We start from the raw sequence: 20,159 nt of genomic DNA, 5'->3' as shown, positions 1-20,159 counted from the left end.
TCCGCCCGCACACGGATTGGCCGGCCGCTCGCCCAGGCTCCGCCCCCCACACGGATTGGCCTCTCGCCCCGGCACCCTGCACGCAATAGCAACTCGGCCACGCCCCGCCCCCCTCACACAATGCACGCTCGCTCTGGCCCCGCCCCCCGCATGCATTCCCCGAACCGACACGGAGCCACGACTCCCAGGTGAGTACTGTGCCCCCGGGAGCCCACACCAGCGTACGCCGCGAACCCAGCCGACACATACCCTCGCATTGCTGGGGTTGCCACCGTATGCTGGTGTGGACTCCCATGCGAGCGGGGCACGGGATACGCTGGTAACCATGGTAGCATAGTTACCAGTGCATCAAGGTCCTGCAGCGGCGGGACATACACACGCACACACATAACACACACACACACAATCAGATCACACTCCCTCTCACACACACATCACATCGCATCCACACACTCACAACATCCTGGGATATCGCTTGCTTCTCGGCGGCGATACTGTGGTGTGACCTTCCAGGACCTGCCGGAGGATCACATGGCCAGAAGCATGTGGTATCTCCGGATGTTGTGAGTGTGAGCGTGTATGTGCGATATCTTCAGTGTGTGTGTGTGTGAGTGTATGCGATCGGATCTGTGTGTGTCGGCAGAGGAGCACGGCGTGCTGGGGGAGGCTGGGAGGGGGAGGCTGATGCTGGGGGAGGCTGGGAGGAGAGAGGCTGATGCTGGGGTAGGTTGATGCTGGGGGAGGCTGGGAGGGTGTAGGCTGATGCTGGGGGAGGCTGAGAGGAGAGAGGCTGATGCTGGGGGAGGTTGGGAGGAGAGAGGCTGATGCTGGGGGAGGCTGGGAGGGGGAGGCTGATGCTGGGGGAGGCTGGGAGGAGGGAGGCTGGGAGTAGAGAGGCTGATCCTGGGGAAGGCTGGGAGGGGGAGGCTGATGCTGGGGGAGGCTGGGAGGAGAGAGGCTGATGCTGGGGGAGGCTGGGAGGAGAGAGGCTGATGCTGGAGGAGGCTGGGAGGAGAGAGGCTGATGCTGGGGGAGGCTGGGAGGAGAGAGGCTGATGCTGGGAGGAGAGAGGCTGATGCTGGGGGAGGCTGGGAGGAGAGAGGCTGATGCTGGGGGAGGCTGGGAGGCGAGAGGCTGATGCTGGGGGAGGCTGGGAGGAGGGAGGCTGGGAGGGGGGAGGCTGAGAGAAGAGAGGCTGATGCTGGGGGAGGCTGAGGCTGGGAGGAGAGAGGCTGATGCTGGGGGCAGAGAGGCTAATGCTGGTGCAGCATGGGGGATGGAGCATGATGGGGAGTGCGCAGCATGGGGGATGGAGCACGTTTGGGAGTGCGCAGCCTGGCGGATGGAGCACGTTTGGGAGTGCGCAGCCTGGCGGATGGAGCACGTTTGGGAGTGCGCAGCCTGGCGGATGGAGCACGTTTGGGAGTGCGCAGCCTGGCGGATGGAGCACGTTTGGGAGTGCGCAGCATGGTGGATGGAGCACGATGGGGGGTGCGCAGCATGGGGGATGGAGCACGATGGGAGGTGCACACCTCCCTCCAACACACACACACACACACACACATAACACACCACACACACACTGGGAACCACAAACACCGCCCTACACAGACACCCACACACACAGACAACGCTGCACACACACAACACCCAACACACAAACACCGCGGCATACATAAATATACGCACATACCACACAACACACACACATTGCACAAAACATACCTCCCCCCAAAACACACCACACCCACACAAACCGCGCAACACACACACAACGCTACAGACACACAGCGCTCCACAAACAACGCAACACACGCAACACACATACAACACCGCTCTCACCCCCTGCCACACCCAGACAACACCCAGGACATGTACAGCGCCCTACACAAACACTTGGTAACTACAGACAACAACATCTATATATATATATATATATATATATATATATATATATATAACAAAAATCATACATTAACTACACAATACGTAAATTCTAGAATACCCGATGCGTAGAATCGGGCCACCTTCTAGTATATATATAATTGCCTTATTCTGTCTGTCTTGCTCCAAAATGATGTCATTACAGTGACAACCGTCGCATTGGCCGTTCAGCCTGGCCCCGCCCCCCACATGCTTCGGCCGCCCGGCCACGCCCCCCACACACTTTGCCCGCTTGGCCACGCCCCCCGCACACATTGGGCACCTATACACCTCCCCCCCAGGACTACTCCACCTATTAGACTCCACTCCCCCCAGGACTACTCCACCTATTAGACTCCACTCCCCCCAGGACTACTCCACCTATTAGACTCCACTCCCCCCAGGACTACTCCTCCTATTAGACTCCACTCCCCCCAGGACTACTCCTCCTATTAGACTCCTCTCCCCCCAGTAGTACTCCTAATATTATACTCCTCTCCCCCCAGGAATACTCCTCTCCCCCAGGACTCCTCCTCCTATTATACCCCTCCCTCCCCAGGACTACTCCTCCTATTATACCCCTCCCTCCCCAGGACTACTCCTCCTATTATACTCCTCTCTCTCCAGGACTACTCCTCCTATTATACTCCTCTCCCCCCAGGACTACTCCTATTATACTCCTCTCCCCTCAGGACTACTCCTCCTATTATACTCCTCTCCCCCCAGGACTCCTCCTCCTATTATACTCCTATCCCCCCAGGACTACTCCTATTATACTCCTCTCCCCTCAGGACTACTCCTCCTATTATACTCCTCTCCCCCCAAGACTCCTCCTATTATACTCCTCCCTCCCCAGGACGACGACTCCTATTATACTCCTCCCTCCCCAGGACTGCTCCTCCTATTATACTCCTCTCTCTCCAGGACTACTCCTCCTATTATACTCCTCTCTCTCCAGGACTACTCCTCCAACACACACACACACACACACACACTGCACAAAACATACCTCCCCCCCAAAACACACACGCACCCCACACACACACACCCACACATACCGCGCAGCACACACAACACCACACACAACGCTTCAGACACACAGCGCTGCACAAACAACGCAACACACAAACATCAGCGCTCACACACCCATATACCCAGACAACACCCAGAACATTTACAGTTCCCTATACAAACACTTGGCAACTGTACACAACAACATCTCTATTGTATAGGGAACTGTAAATGTTCTGGGTGTTGTCTGGGTATGTGGGTGTGTGAGCGCTGATGTTTGTGTGTTGCGTTGTTTGTGCAGCGCTGTATGTCTGAAGCGTTGTGTGTGCTGCGCGGTTTGTGTGGGTGTGTGTGTGTGGTGTTGTGTGTGTTTTGGGGGGAGGTTTGTTTTGTGCAGTGTGTGTGTGTGTGTGTGTGTGTGTGTGTGTGTGTGTGTGTGTGTGTGTGTTGGAGGAGTAGTCCTGGAGAGAGAGGAGTATAATAGGAGGAGTAGTCCTGGGGTGAGAGGAGTATAATAGGAGGAGTAGTCCTTGGGGGGAGGTGTATAGGTGCCCAATGTGCGCGGGGGGTGGGGCCGAGCGGCCAATGTGCGCGGGGGGTGGGGCCGAGCGGCCAATGTGCGCGGGGGGTGGGGCCGAGCGGCCAATGTGCGCGGGGGGGCGGGGCCGAGCGGCCAATGTGCGCGGGGCCGAGCGGCCAATGTGCGCGGGGGGCGGGGCCGAGCGGCCAATGTGTGCGGGAGGGGCAAGGCCGAGCGGCCAATGGGTGCGGGGGGGGCAAGGCCGAGCGGCCAATGGGTGCGAGGCCGAGCGGCCATGCAACGGTTGTCACTGTAATGACGTCATTTTGGAGCAAGACAGGCAGACAGACAGAATAAGGCAATTATATATATATTTTAGAAGGTGGCCCGAATCAAACGCATCGGGTATTCTAGAATTTATTGTGTAGTTAATTATGATTTTTGTTATATATATATATATATATATATATATATATATATATAACAAAAATCATAATTAACTACACAATAAATGAGGGGTGTGCAGCATGGGAGATGGCGCACGATGGGGGTGCACACCTCACCCCAAAACACACACGCACCGCACAACACGCCACACACACTGGGAACCTCAAACACCGCCCTACACAGACACCCATACACACAGACAACGCCGCCTACACCCAACACACACACACCGCTGCACACACAAATATATGCGCACAACGTGCAACACACGTACTGCACAAAACATACCTCCCCCCAAAACACACACACCCCACACACACACACACACCCCCCACACACACAAACCGCGCAACACACACACCCCACACACAAACCGCGCAACACACAAACCGCGCAACACACAAACCGCGCAACACACAGCACCACACACAATCCGCGCAACACACAGCACCACACACAATCCGCGCAACACACAGCACCACCCACAATCCGCGCAACACACAGCACCACCCACAATCCGCGCAACACACAGCACCACCCACAATCCGCGCAACACACAATCCGCGCAACACACAGCTCCACACACAATCCGCGCAACACACAGCACCACACACAATCCGCGCAACACACAGCACCACACACAATCCGCGCAACACACAGCACCACACACAATCCGCGCAACACACAGCACCACACACAATCTGCGCAACACACAGCACCACACACAATCCGCGCAACACACAGCACCACACACACACAACGCTGCAGACACACAGTGCTCCACAAACAACGCAACACACTAACACCGCTCTCACACACACCCATACCCAGACAACACCCAGAACATTTACGGCGCCGTACACAAACACTTGGCAGCTACACACAACATCTATATATATAACAAAAATCATACAGTAACTATACAATAAATTCTAGAATACCCGATGCGTTAGAATCGGGCCACCTTTTAGTAAATATATGAACACAACAAAAATATAAATGCAACACTTTTATTTTTGCTCCCATTTTTCATGAGCCGAACTTTTAAGATTTAAGACTTTTTTCCCATGTACACGAAATACATTTTTTCTCAAGTATCCATATATTTGTCTAAATCTGTGTTAGTGAGCACTTTTTTTTCCCCTTTGCTGAGATCCATCCACCTCACAAGTTTGGCATATCAAGATGCCGAATAGACAGCAATAAAAGACAACTCCCAAATAGTGTAGTTTTATCACACAGCACAATGCCACAGATGTCACAAGTTTTGAGGGAGAGTGCAATTGCATGTTGACTGGAGGAGTGTTCACCAGAGCTGTTGCCCGTGAATTTAATGGTTATTCTCTTCCACGAGTCATCTACATAAGGCGTTTCAAAGAATTTGGCAGTAGATCCAAGCGGCCTCACAATCGTAGACCATGTTGTAACCACGCCAGCTCAGGACCTGAACATCCAGCATCTATACCTCCAAGATCATCTGAGACCAGCTACCTGGACAACAATCTGTTTGCATAACCAAAGAATTTCTGCACAAACTGTGAGAAACCATCTCAAGAAAGCTCATCTGCTTGCTCATCATCCTCATTTGGGTCTCCATAAGAATCATATGCTTACCTCTGGACTGGAGATGTCGACACTATATGATTCTTGGCGGTCACTTGAGAATGTCACTTTTCCGCAGCAGCCCTTTAGTAGCTTATGATTGGCTGGAGTCTTCACAGGTCTGATGTGGTGATGCACTGCTGAGGACACCTGACCACAGTAGCCAATTTCACGTCCCATTTGTCCTGTTGCCACTTAGGAAGCAGACCATAAAGCGGCCTACACTGCATACTAGTAAGTGGCAGTGGGTATGTACACCTTTTTTATTTTTTTAGTTTACCAAGCTAATTGCAAAATTTTGCCCAGACACTCCCTGAACAGCTTTTTAACAGCCATTATATGCAACTCATCCGTTGCATCCGTCACACAACGCAATGCAACGAATGCCGTTCAACGCAAGTGTGAAACTAGCCTAAGAGTTCCCTGGAACAGTTAATAAATGCAAATTCATTCATTAGGATAAACTCCAGAGCCTTTATCTTCTTAATTTGTCATGAAATAATGAGGTGAAAGACCAGACCGGACCATGAAACGGCTTATCAGTCACTTGTCTAATTACATTTTCGTCTGTGAAAATGATGGAACTCCAAAATGGGTTCAGTTTGTAAATAGTTAATGCAATTTGTGAAACTCCAGTATGCATATTACTGACTGATGAAAGTGAAAATTTGTAGCAGGGAATCTGAACTGCATAAAGAGGTGGTCTGAAAGAAACAGTCCTTTACAGAGGATTAACTGAATATTGTTGACTTGCATACGTAGAAGTATGTATAGGGTTATGAAAAATCGGTCTCTATTGACTGCAGTGTAAAGGGCACGTCTAATGAGACCATCGTGTTCCTGTAAATTGTTTCTCATCATTTAAAATAATAGCCCTGCCAAATCGCATACATTGTATACTTGGTCTCAGCTAATGCACATCTTACATGGAATAATTATTGGCTGAGTGTAATATTTAAAATTCTGCTTTTCTTATGGTTTTCTTTAGAAAAGCAGGATCTGAAACTCTTCGGCATGTAACTGACCCCTCCTGTGACCCCTCCAATACTGTAAAAATGCACATTTTAGAGTGGCCTTTTATTGTGGCCAGCCTAAAGGGGGCTTTACATGCAATGACATCTCGTTGAGGTCATGGAATTCGTGACACATATCCAGCCTCGTTAGTGACGTCGTTGCGTGTGACACCTACGAGCGACAACTAACGATGCAAAATACTCACCAAATCGTTGATTGTTGACACGTCGTCCATTTCCCAAATATCGTTGCTGCTTTTGGACGCAGGTTGTTCGTTGTTCCTGAGGCAGCACACATCGCTACGTGTGACACCCCAGGAACGATGAACAACAGCGTTCCTGCGTCCACCGCCAACGAGGTGGGCGTGACTTTCATGCGGCTGCTCTCCGCCCCTCTGCTTCTATTGGACGCCTGCCGTGTGACGTCACTGTGACGCCGCATGAACCGCCCTCTTAGAAAAGAGGCTGTTTGCTGGCCACAGCGACGTCGCTAGAAAGGTGGTAAGTATGTGTGACGGGTACTAGCAATTTTGTATGCCACGGGCAGCGATTTGCCCGTGACGCACAAATGACGGGGGCGGGTGCTTTCACGAGCGACATCGCTAGCGATGTCGCTGCGTGTAAAGCAGCCTTAAGGCACACCTGTGTAATATTCATGCTGTTTGATCAGCATTTTGATATGCCACACCTGTGAAGTGGATGAATTATTTCAGCAATGGAGAAGAGCTCACTAACACAGATATAGACAAATTTATGAACAATATTTGAGAGAACAAAGCCTTTTGTGTACATAGAAAAAGTCTTAAAAAATTATAGAGCTCAGCAAACAAGTGTTGCGTTTTATATTTTTGTTCAGTGTAATAAATGAGGGTTTAGATAAACACTGTAGGTAGAGAAATATTGGGGTACTCTAAATGGTGAGTGCACGACAGCTACTCCTAATGTGGAATTTATTATGCTTTTATATACTATTCTACTGTGGTAATGATCCCCTTTCATGCACCATGTGTTATGTCAGTGGGGGATTTATTCTCTTTTTGGAAAATGAATGCAATACCAAGATTATGTCCCTTAGTGGATGTCATTGTGAACATATTTCTGTAATGAACAACCCAGCTGCATCCCCTGTGTGCTCAGTATCATCTTGATAACAATTTCTACATAAATTCCATGACCTTCATGAGCCTCACATTGTTCATTCTCCTAGGGGCAGTAACTAAAATACATTGGCGCCTTGAAAAGCCCTTGTCAAAAAATTGACATAGAATACTGATTGACGTATCAGTATCTTTGGTACAACTTGTCTGCTGGAATAGACATCTCTGTAATAAAGAACACTTATACCTTTAGAACACTTAGAGCAAATGCCACTACGATTACATGTCTATTTACTGACAAGGTTGGACTACATCAACAATTTTTTTTTTATTTTAAAGATGACATTTTACCAAATGTTTTATGTTGAAATGGATACACTGTGTAATAGTGGATGATGAGTGGGATGAGCATTCATTTATGGTCAGTCCAAGTGGGCGTTAACCGTTCTTACATGGGGTCTATACTACTTTTCCTCATATGACGTCCAATCCTAAGCAGATAGTCACACACAGCAGAAAAAGAACATGCCCTCACTATAACTTAGAGCTGGTTTCCCAGTGTGAGATGTATGACAAACAGCCCTGATCTCCTGGTCTTACCTCCTGCATGAGTAGAACGAAGATGACTAATACCTTTCAGACAAGGTCCTCCCAGTCCATGTTAGGAGAGGGGCAGCCCACTGAAATTGAACTGTGTCACATTACAAACCAGTCTAGCTGCTCTCCTGTCATAGCACTATATCCTTTTCTGTACTGCCCCTCCCCCCTACCTATATGTAGATAAGCGCTCAACCTGTAATTTCTCTGCAGCAAGAGCAGAGTGTCATCATATCTATCACACAGGAGTAGCCCAGAACAGGCTACTCTTGTGTAGGACCTATAATAACATCCTGCATCTGAGTACAGGGAAGTGACCCTGGTCGAGGAGGCGAGTATGTGTTTATTTTCTTGTTACTTTATTCGTTGTCCCAAAAAAAAAAGCATTTTATTATGGGGTTGTCCTGCAGTGGAATACAGTGTGGAAAATGTATATAAAGAGTAACTAAACTGTTGTAACATTTTATTTATAATTTACTTCCAGTCTAATTACAGATTGGTGAGGGTTCCGGTTTTGAGACCACCACTGATTGCTCAACCCCCTCAAAATGTGTGTCACTCAGGTGACAGAAGAGAATAGCTCCTGTCTGGGTGCGCACACAGAGTGGAGTACAGATCTAATAGATTTCATTGTGTTTATAGGTTGCATAGGCTTTGTAGCCTATGTATTCTGTTGAATCCATACTCTGTGTGCCTAGATATGAGATTTTTTTCTTTCAGCAGTTTTAGGAGTGATTTGTGCAGGTCTCAGCACACGGACCCCCACTAATTTGCTTGCAAATATACTGACAAGCAAAAGAGTAAGGCCGGCGTCACACGGGCCGATCTATCGTGCGATCGCACCCGCCACCATCGTTTGTGCGTCACGGGCAATTAGTTGCCCGTGGTGCACAAAGTCGTTTACCCCCGTCACACGCACTTACCTCCCGGACAACCTCGCTGTGGGCGGCGAGCATCCTCTTCCTGAAGGGGGAGGGACATTCGGCGTCACAGCGACGTCACACAGCGGCCGGCCAATAGAAGCGGAGGGGCGGAGATGAGCGGGGCGTAACATCCTGCCCACCTTCCCTCCACATTGCCGGCGGGACGCAGGTAAGCTGTGTTCGTCGTTCCCGTGGTGTCACACGGAGCGATGTGTGATGCCTCGGGAACGATGAACAAACGGCACGCTGAAGGAGGAACGACATTTTGAAAATGAGCGACGTGTCAATGAGCAACGATAAGGTGAGTATTTTTGCTCGTTAACAGTCGCTCGTAGCTGTCACACGCTACGATATCTCTAGCGATGCCAGATGTGCGTCACGGAATCCGTGACCCCGACAACAAATCACCCGATTATATCGTAGCGTGTGACGCCGGCATAACAATGTTTGTAACTTTGGACTTTCAAGCTCCATATCTCAACATCTACTACGGCTTTAAACGTAAGACTACCATGATTTTATAGATAGCCAAAAAGACTATCTCATACATAAATTTTACTTAAAACAATTTAGCATATGATTAGTTATACAGATACTTGTCATGTCACTGCATTGATAATGTTTTGCTCCTGGTGGCAGAATTTTTCTTTTTCTACCTGTATACTACAAATTACAACCTGTTCTCACATTCCCTAATAGCTCAGTGTGTTATTAGGTTGATTCCCAAGCGAAAGGTCACTGATTCGAATTGAAGAGTAGCCATGCAGAAAATTTCCCAAGGAAAGAGAAACCGCATCATCCAGCTCATCGATAGTGGTCTATTGGCCAAGAAAATTGCCAGACTGCATCATGTGAGTGCTAAGACAGTTGTAAGAATATGAAATAAAGTCCGTACATCAATTTAAAAGCCAAGAGGTGGTCTTTCAGGCAAAATATCAGTCAATAAGTCAGCTGATCACAAGGTCTATAAGTTTTGGCTTGACTAACACGGCAGTGGAGGTGGCTCGTATACTTCATAATAGTTAGATCACAGATGTCAATGCAAGAACTGTGTGACGCACATTTTTCTGAAATGGTGACCCGAAAAAAGGTGAAGCATCAACTTCAATATTGTCATAAGAAGCATCTGCTCGAGTTTGCAAAAAAGTGTACAGTAGAAGATTGGAAACTGGTGATTTGTAGCAATGAGATGAAAGTCAATGGACTAAGCTCTGATTGGTGTAAGAAACATTGGTCTGGAAGAAACAAGGGAAAAAGGGGCTAAAGTACTGAGAAATTGAAGGAACTGTCAAGTTTGGTGGTGGAAACCTGATATGGGGTTGTTTCACAGCCAAAGACATTGGATAGTTCACCAGGTTTGATGATGGTCTCAATGCTGAATTATATCGGAGTAATCTACTAGATGAGTTACTTCGTATGCTCAAGTATTATGGGTATGAAAAGGATGACATAGTGTTACAGCAGGAAAACTACTTGAAGCATATGTTGAGATTGGCGAAGGAATAGTTCAATGACAATGAAGTAGAGGTGCTGGATTGGTCCCCACAGTCCCCAGACCTCAACCCAATTGAACACTGGTGAGTAGAGTTGAAGAAAAAGCTATATAGATACCCAAGTGAGCCAACCAGTATGCACCAATATTGGGATCGTGTAGTAGAGACATGGGGTCATATTTTAGTTGAGAGATGCTTGAATCTGATTGAGAGCATGCCCAGAAGGATTTAGGCAGTGTTGAACGCAAAGATGGATTTACTAAATACTACCAAATTAATAAAAATGTTTGCTTTATAAGACCAAAACAGTAACAGTGCAGTGACATGACAAGAATCTGCATGTCTACTCATATGCTAAATAGTTTCAAGTCAGATTTATGTATGAGATAACCAAGATTGTCTATAAAGTGATGATAGTATCGCGCTGAAAGCTGTAGTGAATGGTGAGATATGGAGCCTGAAATTAAAAAGTTCTAAACATTGTTACCCTTTTACTTGTCAGTGTAAAATGGCAGTAATATTTAGTTTCTTAAAAAGAAATAAGGCTAAATTCTTCAAGATCTGGGACTCGTGGATAACTCCTGTACACCTGCATATACCAAACTACAATTTTTCTTTTACTTAATGATACATAATATCTACATCTAGTCCTGATCCTTACATTTCAAGCCCATCATACTTCCCTCTCCCACCCTTATCCCCTTTCCCTCCTTTTTTTTTCTTTGTACTTTGTCATGTTTTCTTTGCATGTTCATTATTACATGATCTGTTCACATATTGAAGTGATATATTTGACTTTTTTTGTGTTGTTTAAGCATTCTATTCAAAAAATGTGTTTGAAAGAGGAAAAATAACAGTAAAATAATGATAAATGTTATGAAGGTTAGCTATTCTTTAAGGCAAAGGCTATCTATACCTGTTATGAGTAGGCGTAGAGTTGCACAGTGATTTACTTTCTGGTGTGTTTTATGGTTATCCCGTCCTCTGCTAAACCTCGGCCAGTTCAGTCTTCACTTGTTAAGTCATTAAAAGTTAAAATGTTTGTGGAAATGTGGTATGCACCAAAATATCGACAAGAAGACCTTTATACATCCCCTCTAAATTTTAACTGTGATAGGTTGTAATAGTTGAGTGTATAACATAATTATGTATCTTTTACATCATTACAGAGTTATATAATTCTAATATGATTTGATGAAGGCCACATTAGACAGCACGCAGCACTTGGCGTATGGATGTTCATCCTGTGTTTAGTACATCTTAGACCCGCAACACACATCCGTGTAATTTGTACGTGTGCGGTACGTATTTGCACGTACCGGAGACACGTAGACACGGAGACCCATGTTAATCAATGGTAGATGGCACACACACGTAAAATCGCACGGAACGTGTGTCCGTGAGGTAAGTACGTGTGTGCGCTTTTCTACACGGACAACATGTCCGTTTTTGGCCGGCAGCACGCAGGCACGGACCCGCTTTAGTCTATGGGTCCGTGCCTGCACGTACCGCACACTGAGTATGTCCGTGTTCAGCACGTTTCGTGCGTGTGCGTTTTTACACTAGCGATCTTATTTATTTATTTATTTATTTATTTTAAATTAAATTCAGTATACTTACCTTTTTTTTTCTGCTCTTCTCAGTCATACATTGGCGCTCGTTTTTTTTCTTCCCCCGGCTCATACCGCTCCCCGATCACCAGCGCGGCGAGGAACAGCTGTGCAGAGAATACGCGGCAACAATTACTTTGCATATGCCGGACGCTCATTAATCAATCTCGTATTCCCTGCTTTCCCCACCCACCGGCGCCTATGATTGGTTGCAGTCAGACACGCCCCCCACGCTGAGTGACAGCTGTCTCACTGCACCCAATCACAGCAGCCGGTGGGTGTGTCTATTCTATGCAGTAAAATAAATAAATAAATAATTAAAAAAAAAAACGGCGTGCGGTCCCCCCCCATTTTAATACCAGCCAGATAAAGCCATACGGCTGAAGGCTGGTATTCTCAGGATGGGGAGCCCCATGTTATGGGGAGCCCCCCAGCCTAACAATATCAGTCAGCAGCCACCCAGAATTGCCGCATACATGATATGCGACAGATCTGGGACTGTACCCGGCTCTTCCCGATTTGCCCTGGTGCGTTGGCAAATCGGGGTAATAAGGAGTTATTGGCAGCCCATAGCTGCCAATAAGTCCTAGATTAATCATGTCAGGCGTCTCCCCGAGATACATTCCATGATTAATCTGTAAGTGACAGTAAATAAACACACACACACACACCCGAAAAAATCCTTTATTAGAAATAAAAAACAAAACATATACCCTGGTTCACCACTTTAATAAGCCCGAAAAAGCCTTCCATGTCCGGCGTAATCCAGGATGCTCCAGCGTCGCTTCCAGCTCTGCTGCATGGAGGTGACCGGATCTGCAGAAGACACCGCCGTTCCTGTCACCTCCACGCAGCTAATGAAGGCAATAGCGCGATCAGCTGTATTCAGTGTTGGCCGCGAGTAACCTCAGTGACTGCTCAGCTGATCGCGCTATTGCCTTCATTGGCAGCCCCCATGCAGCGGTGGATTCCGCGCCTGCAGTCAATGCTACATTCCTCCTCACATACAGTTAGGTCCAGAAATATTTGGACAGTGACACAATTTTCGCGAGTTGGGCTCTGCATGCCACCACATTGGATTTGAAATGAAACCTCTACAACAGAATTCAAGTGCAGATTGTAACGTTAAATTTGAAGGTTTGAACAAAAATATCTGATAGAAATTGTAGGAATTGTACACATTTCTTTACAAACACTCCACATTTTAGGAGGTCAAAAGTAATCGGACAAATAAACCAAACCCCAAAAAAAATTTTTTTATTTTCAATATTTTGTTGCGAATCCTTTGGAGGCAATCACTGCCTTAAGTCTGGAACCCATGGACATCACCAAACGCTGGGTTTCCTCCTTCTTAATGCTTTGCCAGGCCTTTACAGCCGCAGCCTTCAGGTCTTGCTTGTTTGTGGGTCTTTCCGTCTTAAGTCTGGATTTGAGCAAGTGAAATGCATGCTCAATTGGGTTACGATCTGGTGATTGACTTGGCCATTGCAGAATGTTCCACTTTTTTGCACTCATGAACTCCTGGGTAGCTTTGGCTGTATGTTTGGGGTCATTGTCCATCTGTACTATGAAGCGGCGTCCGATTAACTTTGCGGCATTTGGCTGAATCTGAGCTGAAAGTATATCCCGGTACACTTCAGAATTCATCCGGCTACTCTTGTCTGCTGTTATGTCATCAATAAACACCAGTGACCCAGTGCCATTGAAAGCCATGCATGCCCATGCCATCACGTTGCCTCCACCATGTTTTACAGAGGATGTGGTGTGCCTTGGATCATGTGCCGTTCCCTTTCTTCTCCAAACTTTTTTCTTCCCATCATTCTGGTACAGGTTGATCTTGGTCTCATCTGTCCATAGAATACTTTTCCAGAACTGAGCTGGCTTCATGAGGTGTTTTTCAGCAAATTTAACTCTGGCCTGTCTATTTTTGGAATTGATGAATGGTTTGCATCTAGATGTGAACCCTTTGTATTTACTTTCATGGAGTCTTCTCTTTACTGTTGACTTAGAGACAGATACACCTACTTCACTGAGAGTGTTCTGGACTTCAGTTGATGTTGTGAACGGGTTCTTCTTCACCAAAGAAAGTATGCGGCGATCATCCACCACTGTTGTCATCCGTGGACGCCCAGGCCTTTTTGAGTTCCTAAGCTCACCAGTCAATTCCTTTTTTTTCTCAGAATGTACCCGACTGTTGATTTTGCTACTCCAAGCATGTCTGCTATCTCTCTGATGGATTTTTTCTTTTTTTTCAGCCTCAGGATGTTCTGCTTCACCTCAATTGAGAGTTCCTTAGACCGCATGTTGTCTGGTCACAGCAACAGCTTCCAAATGCAAAACCACACACCTGTAATCAACCCCAGAGCTTTTAACTACTTCATTGATTACAGGTTAACGAGGGAGACGCCTTCAGAGTTAATTGCAGCCCTTAGAGTCCCTTGTCCAATTACTTTTGGTCCCTTGAAAAAGAGGAGGCTATGCATTACAGAGCTATGATTCCTAAACCCTTTCTCCGATTTGGATGTGAAAACTCTCATATTGCAGCTGGGAGTGTGCACTTTCAGCCCATATTATATATATATATAATTGTATTTCTGAACATGTTTTTGTAAACAGCTAAAATAACAAAACTTGTGTCACTGTCCAAATATTTCTGGACCTAACTGTATGTGCTACTGAGGAAGGTCCAATTTGGGCCGAAAACGTTCTTCAAGCACATTAATAAATATACCTTTTCACCACACTCTGGGAGTGCCTTGTTACTTCTTGTTTTATGGCTTTGGAACCTGAAGTGCACCCCGGCATCTTTTGAAAATATATACGAAGGAAGTGCCATTTTCTTCTTTATATCTTAGTGCCAGATATAGACTGCTGTAATATAGGTACATTATAGTTGATGGTCTATGTTTGGATCAGTAGAACAGTGGTCTTATGTAATTGTTGAGATATTAAAATGCAATTATCTTAAGTTTGTCTGAAGGCAAACTACTAATCTTACACATTTGCATACCCAGACAAAACACGTTACCGGAGTCAATAATTTTTATTGATAGACTAGTTGTTTTTTGACACAGACATACACACTTCAAAGAAAAAACTCTGGTTAAAGAAAGACAAATAATCAATCCCTGGATTGGAATTAGCAGACAGGGTTGAGAACTTGTGAGTGGAATTGATTCATTGGTTCAATACATAACTACTTGGCCTGCTAGCTATTGAAACATTAATCACAACCTATGACTAGAGATAAGTCGACCTGAACAGTAAAGTATGGTATTCATACTGAACACAGACTTTACAAAAAAATCAGAGTTCGGGTGCTTGATGTATGCAAACCACTCTCTCGAGCATCGCTGTGCTCTGGTGCGCTCTGTGCTCAGCCCAGTGTGAGCCACCTGCTGTGTTTGAATGGCTCACACTGGGGTAACAGCATGATCACATGTAGTGTGCACCAAACAAGGAAAAACCCCATACACCCTCCCCCGGAAGTGATCGGTTTATGGCTGGCTGCGTGTAGGTGGCGACCCGAACAACCCAATCAGTGACTTCATTGGGGTTCAAGTCGAGTCTGGGTCCCAAACCAAACTTTATCCAAAGTCCGGCTGAACCCGCAGTTATAAACTTTAAGGGATTCGCTCATCTCTACTTATGACTATTATAAATTTTAGCCCTATTTTTTTCATTAATATCTGTTCCTCTTTATTTTTAAAGTCCCGTCACTTCCTTCCAGCTAGTTATGTCACTCTAGTTTTATATTTGGTATCTTAGTTGTCAGACAAGAGCTAATATTGCAAGGAAATGATTAAAAATAATGATTGACATCATGGTAGGTGTGAATCTCCAGGCGATCTCTTCTGCCTCATTAAGATGTCTAGTTTTTTTTGCATATGAGAATAAATTGACTGTTTTTCATTTGTCTGATTCATGTGTCAGTTCTTACCATCAGTGTTGCATCAACTCTCCTCATTTGCAAAAATAATTGACTTGGGCCATGTGCGCACTGGAAAACGGAATTTTCTTAAGAAAATTCCGCAGGGTCTGAAAGATTACCCCACCCGCGGTAAAAAATCGCGGCAAACCGCACCCGAAAACTGCATGCGGTTTTACCGCGGTATTGTTCGCGGTTTTGCCGTGTGCGGGTTGGTACCTGTGCTTTTATGCATTCCATGCAATAAAGCACATTGAGGGAAAAAAAAAAGGTAATTTCCTTCTGAGATAGATAGTAGATAGATAAATAGAAAGAGGAATAGATAGATGGACAGAAGGATAGATAGAGGGATAGAAAGATAGAGTCCCTGTGAGCACACGCTGCATTTCTCCCGAGCGGTTCACATTTCCGGCCGTGGGAAATGCCCTGTGGTTACCTCTGCAGGCTCGTTGCGAGGCTGCATTCAGCCTGTGTCTGTGTCACTCGCTTCTGGATGCAAGCAGCGCAAGACGTGGATTACGCCGGAGCTGTGGATTACGCCGGAGCTGTGTGTTTCGTGAGGGGTTAATAAACAGGTGAAAGAGGAGGGTTTTTTGTGTTTTATTTAAAATAAAGGATTTTCTGTGTGTGTGTGTGTGTGTTTGTTTATTCACTTTAGTTACGGGTTGATCATGTCAGCTGTCACATAGACGCTGCCATGATCAAGCCTGGAGTTAATGGCGGCGATCCACTGCCATTAACTCGTTATTACCTGGTTAGCCACCGCATCTGGAAGAGGCGGGGACACTCCGGGACTGTCGCATAATGCATGCGACAGTCCCGGGGCAGCTGCGGCTGATATTCTCGGCTGCAGGAGGAGGGGGGACTATAACCCTGCCCCCCGCCTTCTCCAGCTTGAGAATACCGAGCCGCCGCTGTGTGTTTACCTCAGCGGGAAGGTAAAAATACAGCGGAGCCCACGTGTTTTGTTTTTTTTTTTTCTATATTTCCGTTTGGTTTGTATGTGTAGTCTATATGTCTGTGTGTGAGTGATGTGTCTGTGTTCTATGTCTGTGTCTGTGATGTGTGTGTGTGTGTGTGTGTGTGTGTGTCTGCTCCGCTTCCTCTTCCTGTAATGACATCACTTCCCTGTGGGATTTCACGATAACATTGCAGTCAATGGAGTGAAATCCCGCAGGGACCTGCGGAAAAGAGGTGACATGCAATTGTTTTTGCTGCGGGAATCCCGCAGCAAAACATGCAGCTGTCAAATTCCGCATAGTGCACATAGCATTTTTTTTTTCCCATAGGTTTTGCTGGAGAATCACTGCAGAGATGTTATGAACATTTTCTGCAGTGAAACATGCAGCAGAACCGCAGGAAATCCGCGGGAAAAAACGGTAAGTGCGCACAGGGCCTTATAATTCTCTTACCCATCAAACAGTAAAAAAAATGGACACCTTTTTTTTTTTCTTTTCTTCCCAGTTACCCATTCATTTTATTGGGTGATTTTTTTTTTATTTATTTTTTTTTAATCTACGAATCAACAAACAAATAGAGACCTATCTGATGTTTTTTTTGTTTGTTTTTTTTGTATCCCAAAATGATTTTTACCCTTCATGACATGTATGCACAGGCGATTTCATACTGATTAGATCCATAGTATGATTGTAAAATTCTAGCGTCTTAGAAATACAGCATCTAAATTTTATGCAAATACGATGCAATTGCTTTATGGTGGCACATTGCACTTGTAACTCTACTTTCCTCCCCTCCACCTGCCCCCTGTGTCTGACTGACCAGTCAGACTGATACAAGGCAGTAGTCAAACCACTATGCCAAAATTCTGCGTAAAAGGTGTTTGCATGACTCATCACTGCCATTGAAAATTTCTTACTTCGATATACAGCAAAATGATAAAAATGTCACTTCAGCATGACTCCTTTAGAATTGGCAATATTTGCTCAGGCTTGATTGCAGTAGTGCTCCAAATCTGTCGAATTGCGAGGGCTTCACTTGTGTATAGTCCTCATCAGGTCAATCCATAGATTTTCAATTGGGTTCAGTTCTGGGCTCTTCATGTTATGCTCTAAAACTTAAGACCTTCTACTGGAAAAGCTATTTTTTTTGTTGATTTGGAATTATTCTTGTGGTCGTTGTCTTGATGAAGGTGAACTTCCACTTCAGATTTTTAGTAGAGGCTTGAAGGTTTTGTTGTACAGTTGACTGATATTTGGAACTGTTCATAATAGCAGGCTTGGATGTTTTGCTTTGTAAGAAAAGGCTTCTGTCTTGCCACCCTATCCCTCAGGCCAAACATAGGAAGAATACAGAAGATTGTTATAACATTTAGTACAAAACAAGTACTCGCTAGAAATGTGTCCAGCTCCTTTAACATTGCTGTAGGCCTCTTGAAAGTCTCCTGGACCAATTTTCTTCTTGTCTTTTCATCAGTTTTTAAGGGACATACAGTTTTAGGTAATATATTTAAGCTACTTCATGATGATCGTCTTCACAGTGTTTCACAGGCTATCTTATGCATTAGAAACATTTTTATACCCTTCTCCTGACTGATAACTTGCAACAATAAGATGCCTTTGCTGTGTTGTAAGCTGTTTATTTTTAAATTTTTTCCAGAACCACTAAACTTAATAGATTTGAGGGTAGCTTTGTCCTGACTACCATTTACCATGAGTTTGATTGTGATTGACTCATTCTGAACACAGCCACATCCCCAAATATAAGAGGGTATTCAAACATATGCCGCCACTATTTTACTTTTAATTTCCCCCCAAAATAATTTCCGTTTTATTAACGGATTTGTACAGATAATTGGTGACATTAGAGGGTGAAAATGTTGTGAAACGTTCCTTCTTGGTATGATTCGTTACATGCCAAAATCTATGATTGTAACCCATGTGTGTTGACTTTGTATATCCACTGTATGTATCTTTTAGAGACTTTTCTAGCTTTTGACATATTAGGATATCCGCAGAATGTGTCACATGTCTGGTTAGTGAGGGTCCCAGAGGTAACGCCTACATCTAATAATCGCATTTCTTGCTTAGTGAGGATGCTGCCACATGCAGTTGGGGAATGAACAAAGTGGTGGCGCTAAGGTGAATTGGTCTCATCATTTGCTTTTATTTAAGTTATGGAAGCAGTAGAGCCCTGCTGTTTTTCATAAAATACATAGACATGAATGAAAACATCCATGCACATGTTCAGCCACTTATTAAATTATCATCTAGCTGTATATGGTGTCCTTAAAGGTCCAAGGTGGAAATACCCTTTAAAAAGTTTGGAAATGTCTGATATTTCATGAAAGAGACATAAGGGTTTTTATGATTTATCCTAATTGTGATTTTTTTTTTTCTAGGTATTGCATCAATGACAGTCCCAGTATACATTGCAGAAGCCGCCCCACCGCATTTGAGAGGAAGATTGGTAACAATTAACACCCTCTTCATCACAGGCGGACAGTTCTTTGCAGCCGTTGTGGATGGTGCTTTTAGTTACCTTCCCAGAGATGGATGGAGGTTCGTAATGAAATAGAATTGCTCAAAAGGTTAATAATTCTCTCTAATATTGAATTTCGGAAGAACTGTGAATATATTTGTGAATGTTAATGCCATTTGCTCTTGGATACCCTTCTTTTGATTCTGATCACTTAGAGCAGAGATTCTCTAGAGGAATGTGGACTTCCTGATGTGATAGGCATTGCTCCAGACCTTTGGTGACCCTAGGCTTCCAGCCATTAGTATACATGAGCGTCAGCATCAGGGAATCTTCAGGTAGACATGTTGAAAAAGCTGCAGAATAAGACAGTGGAGACAAGCTGAAGAAAAAAAAAATTGCACTTCTCATTTTCTACCCTTTTTATTGTTCTTATCGGAATGAATGAAAACCAAACTAGTATTTTCATGGCACGTTAGGGTCATTTTACCACATTTTTTTTCTAAAAGTGATTTAGTAGTTTACTGCCATAACAAATGAAAGTCATAGACCATAAATAA

At 45.2% G+C, this 20,159-nt stretch overlaps 1 protein-coding gene across 1 annotated transcript in view; it reads left to right on the top strand.

Moving 5' to 3' along the window:
• Positions 1–20,159, top strand: part of SLC2A13 (solute carrier family 2 member 13) — a 304,260-nt gene that overhangs the window by 60,469 nt on the left and 223,632 nt on the right. Inside the window, exon 2 of the mRNA XM_075345137.1 lies at positions 19,523–19,682. Within this exon, the coding sequence (XP_075201252.1) occupies positions 19,523–19,682 (160 nt within the window). The remainder of the gene's footprint in view (positions 1–19,522; positions 19,683–20,159) is intronic.

The sequence above is a fragment of the Anomaloglossus baeobatrachus genome, chromosome 4 (assembly GCF_048569485.1).
Source record: "Anomaloglossus baeobatrachus isolate aAnoBae1 chromosome 4, aAnoBae1.hap1, whole genome shotgun sequence".
Taxonomy (NCBI): domain Eukaryota; kingdom Metazoa; phylum Chordata; class Amphibia; order Anura; family Aromobatidae; genus Anomaloglossus; species Anomaloglossus baeobatrachus.
Note: the sequence above shows the minus strand (reverse complement) of the source record. Positions and strands in the feature narration are given on the sequence as shown.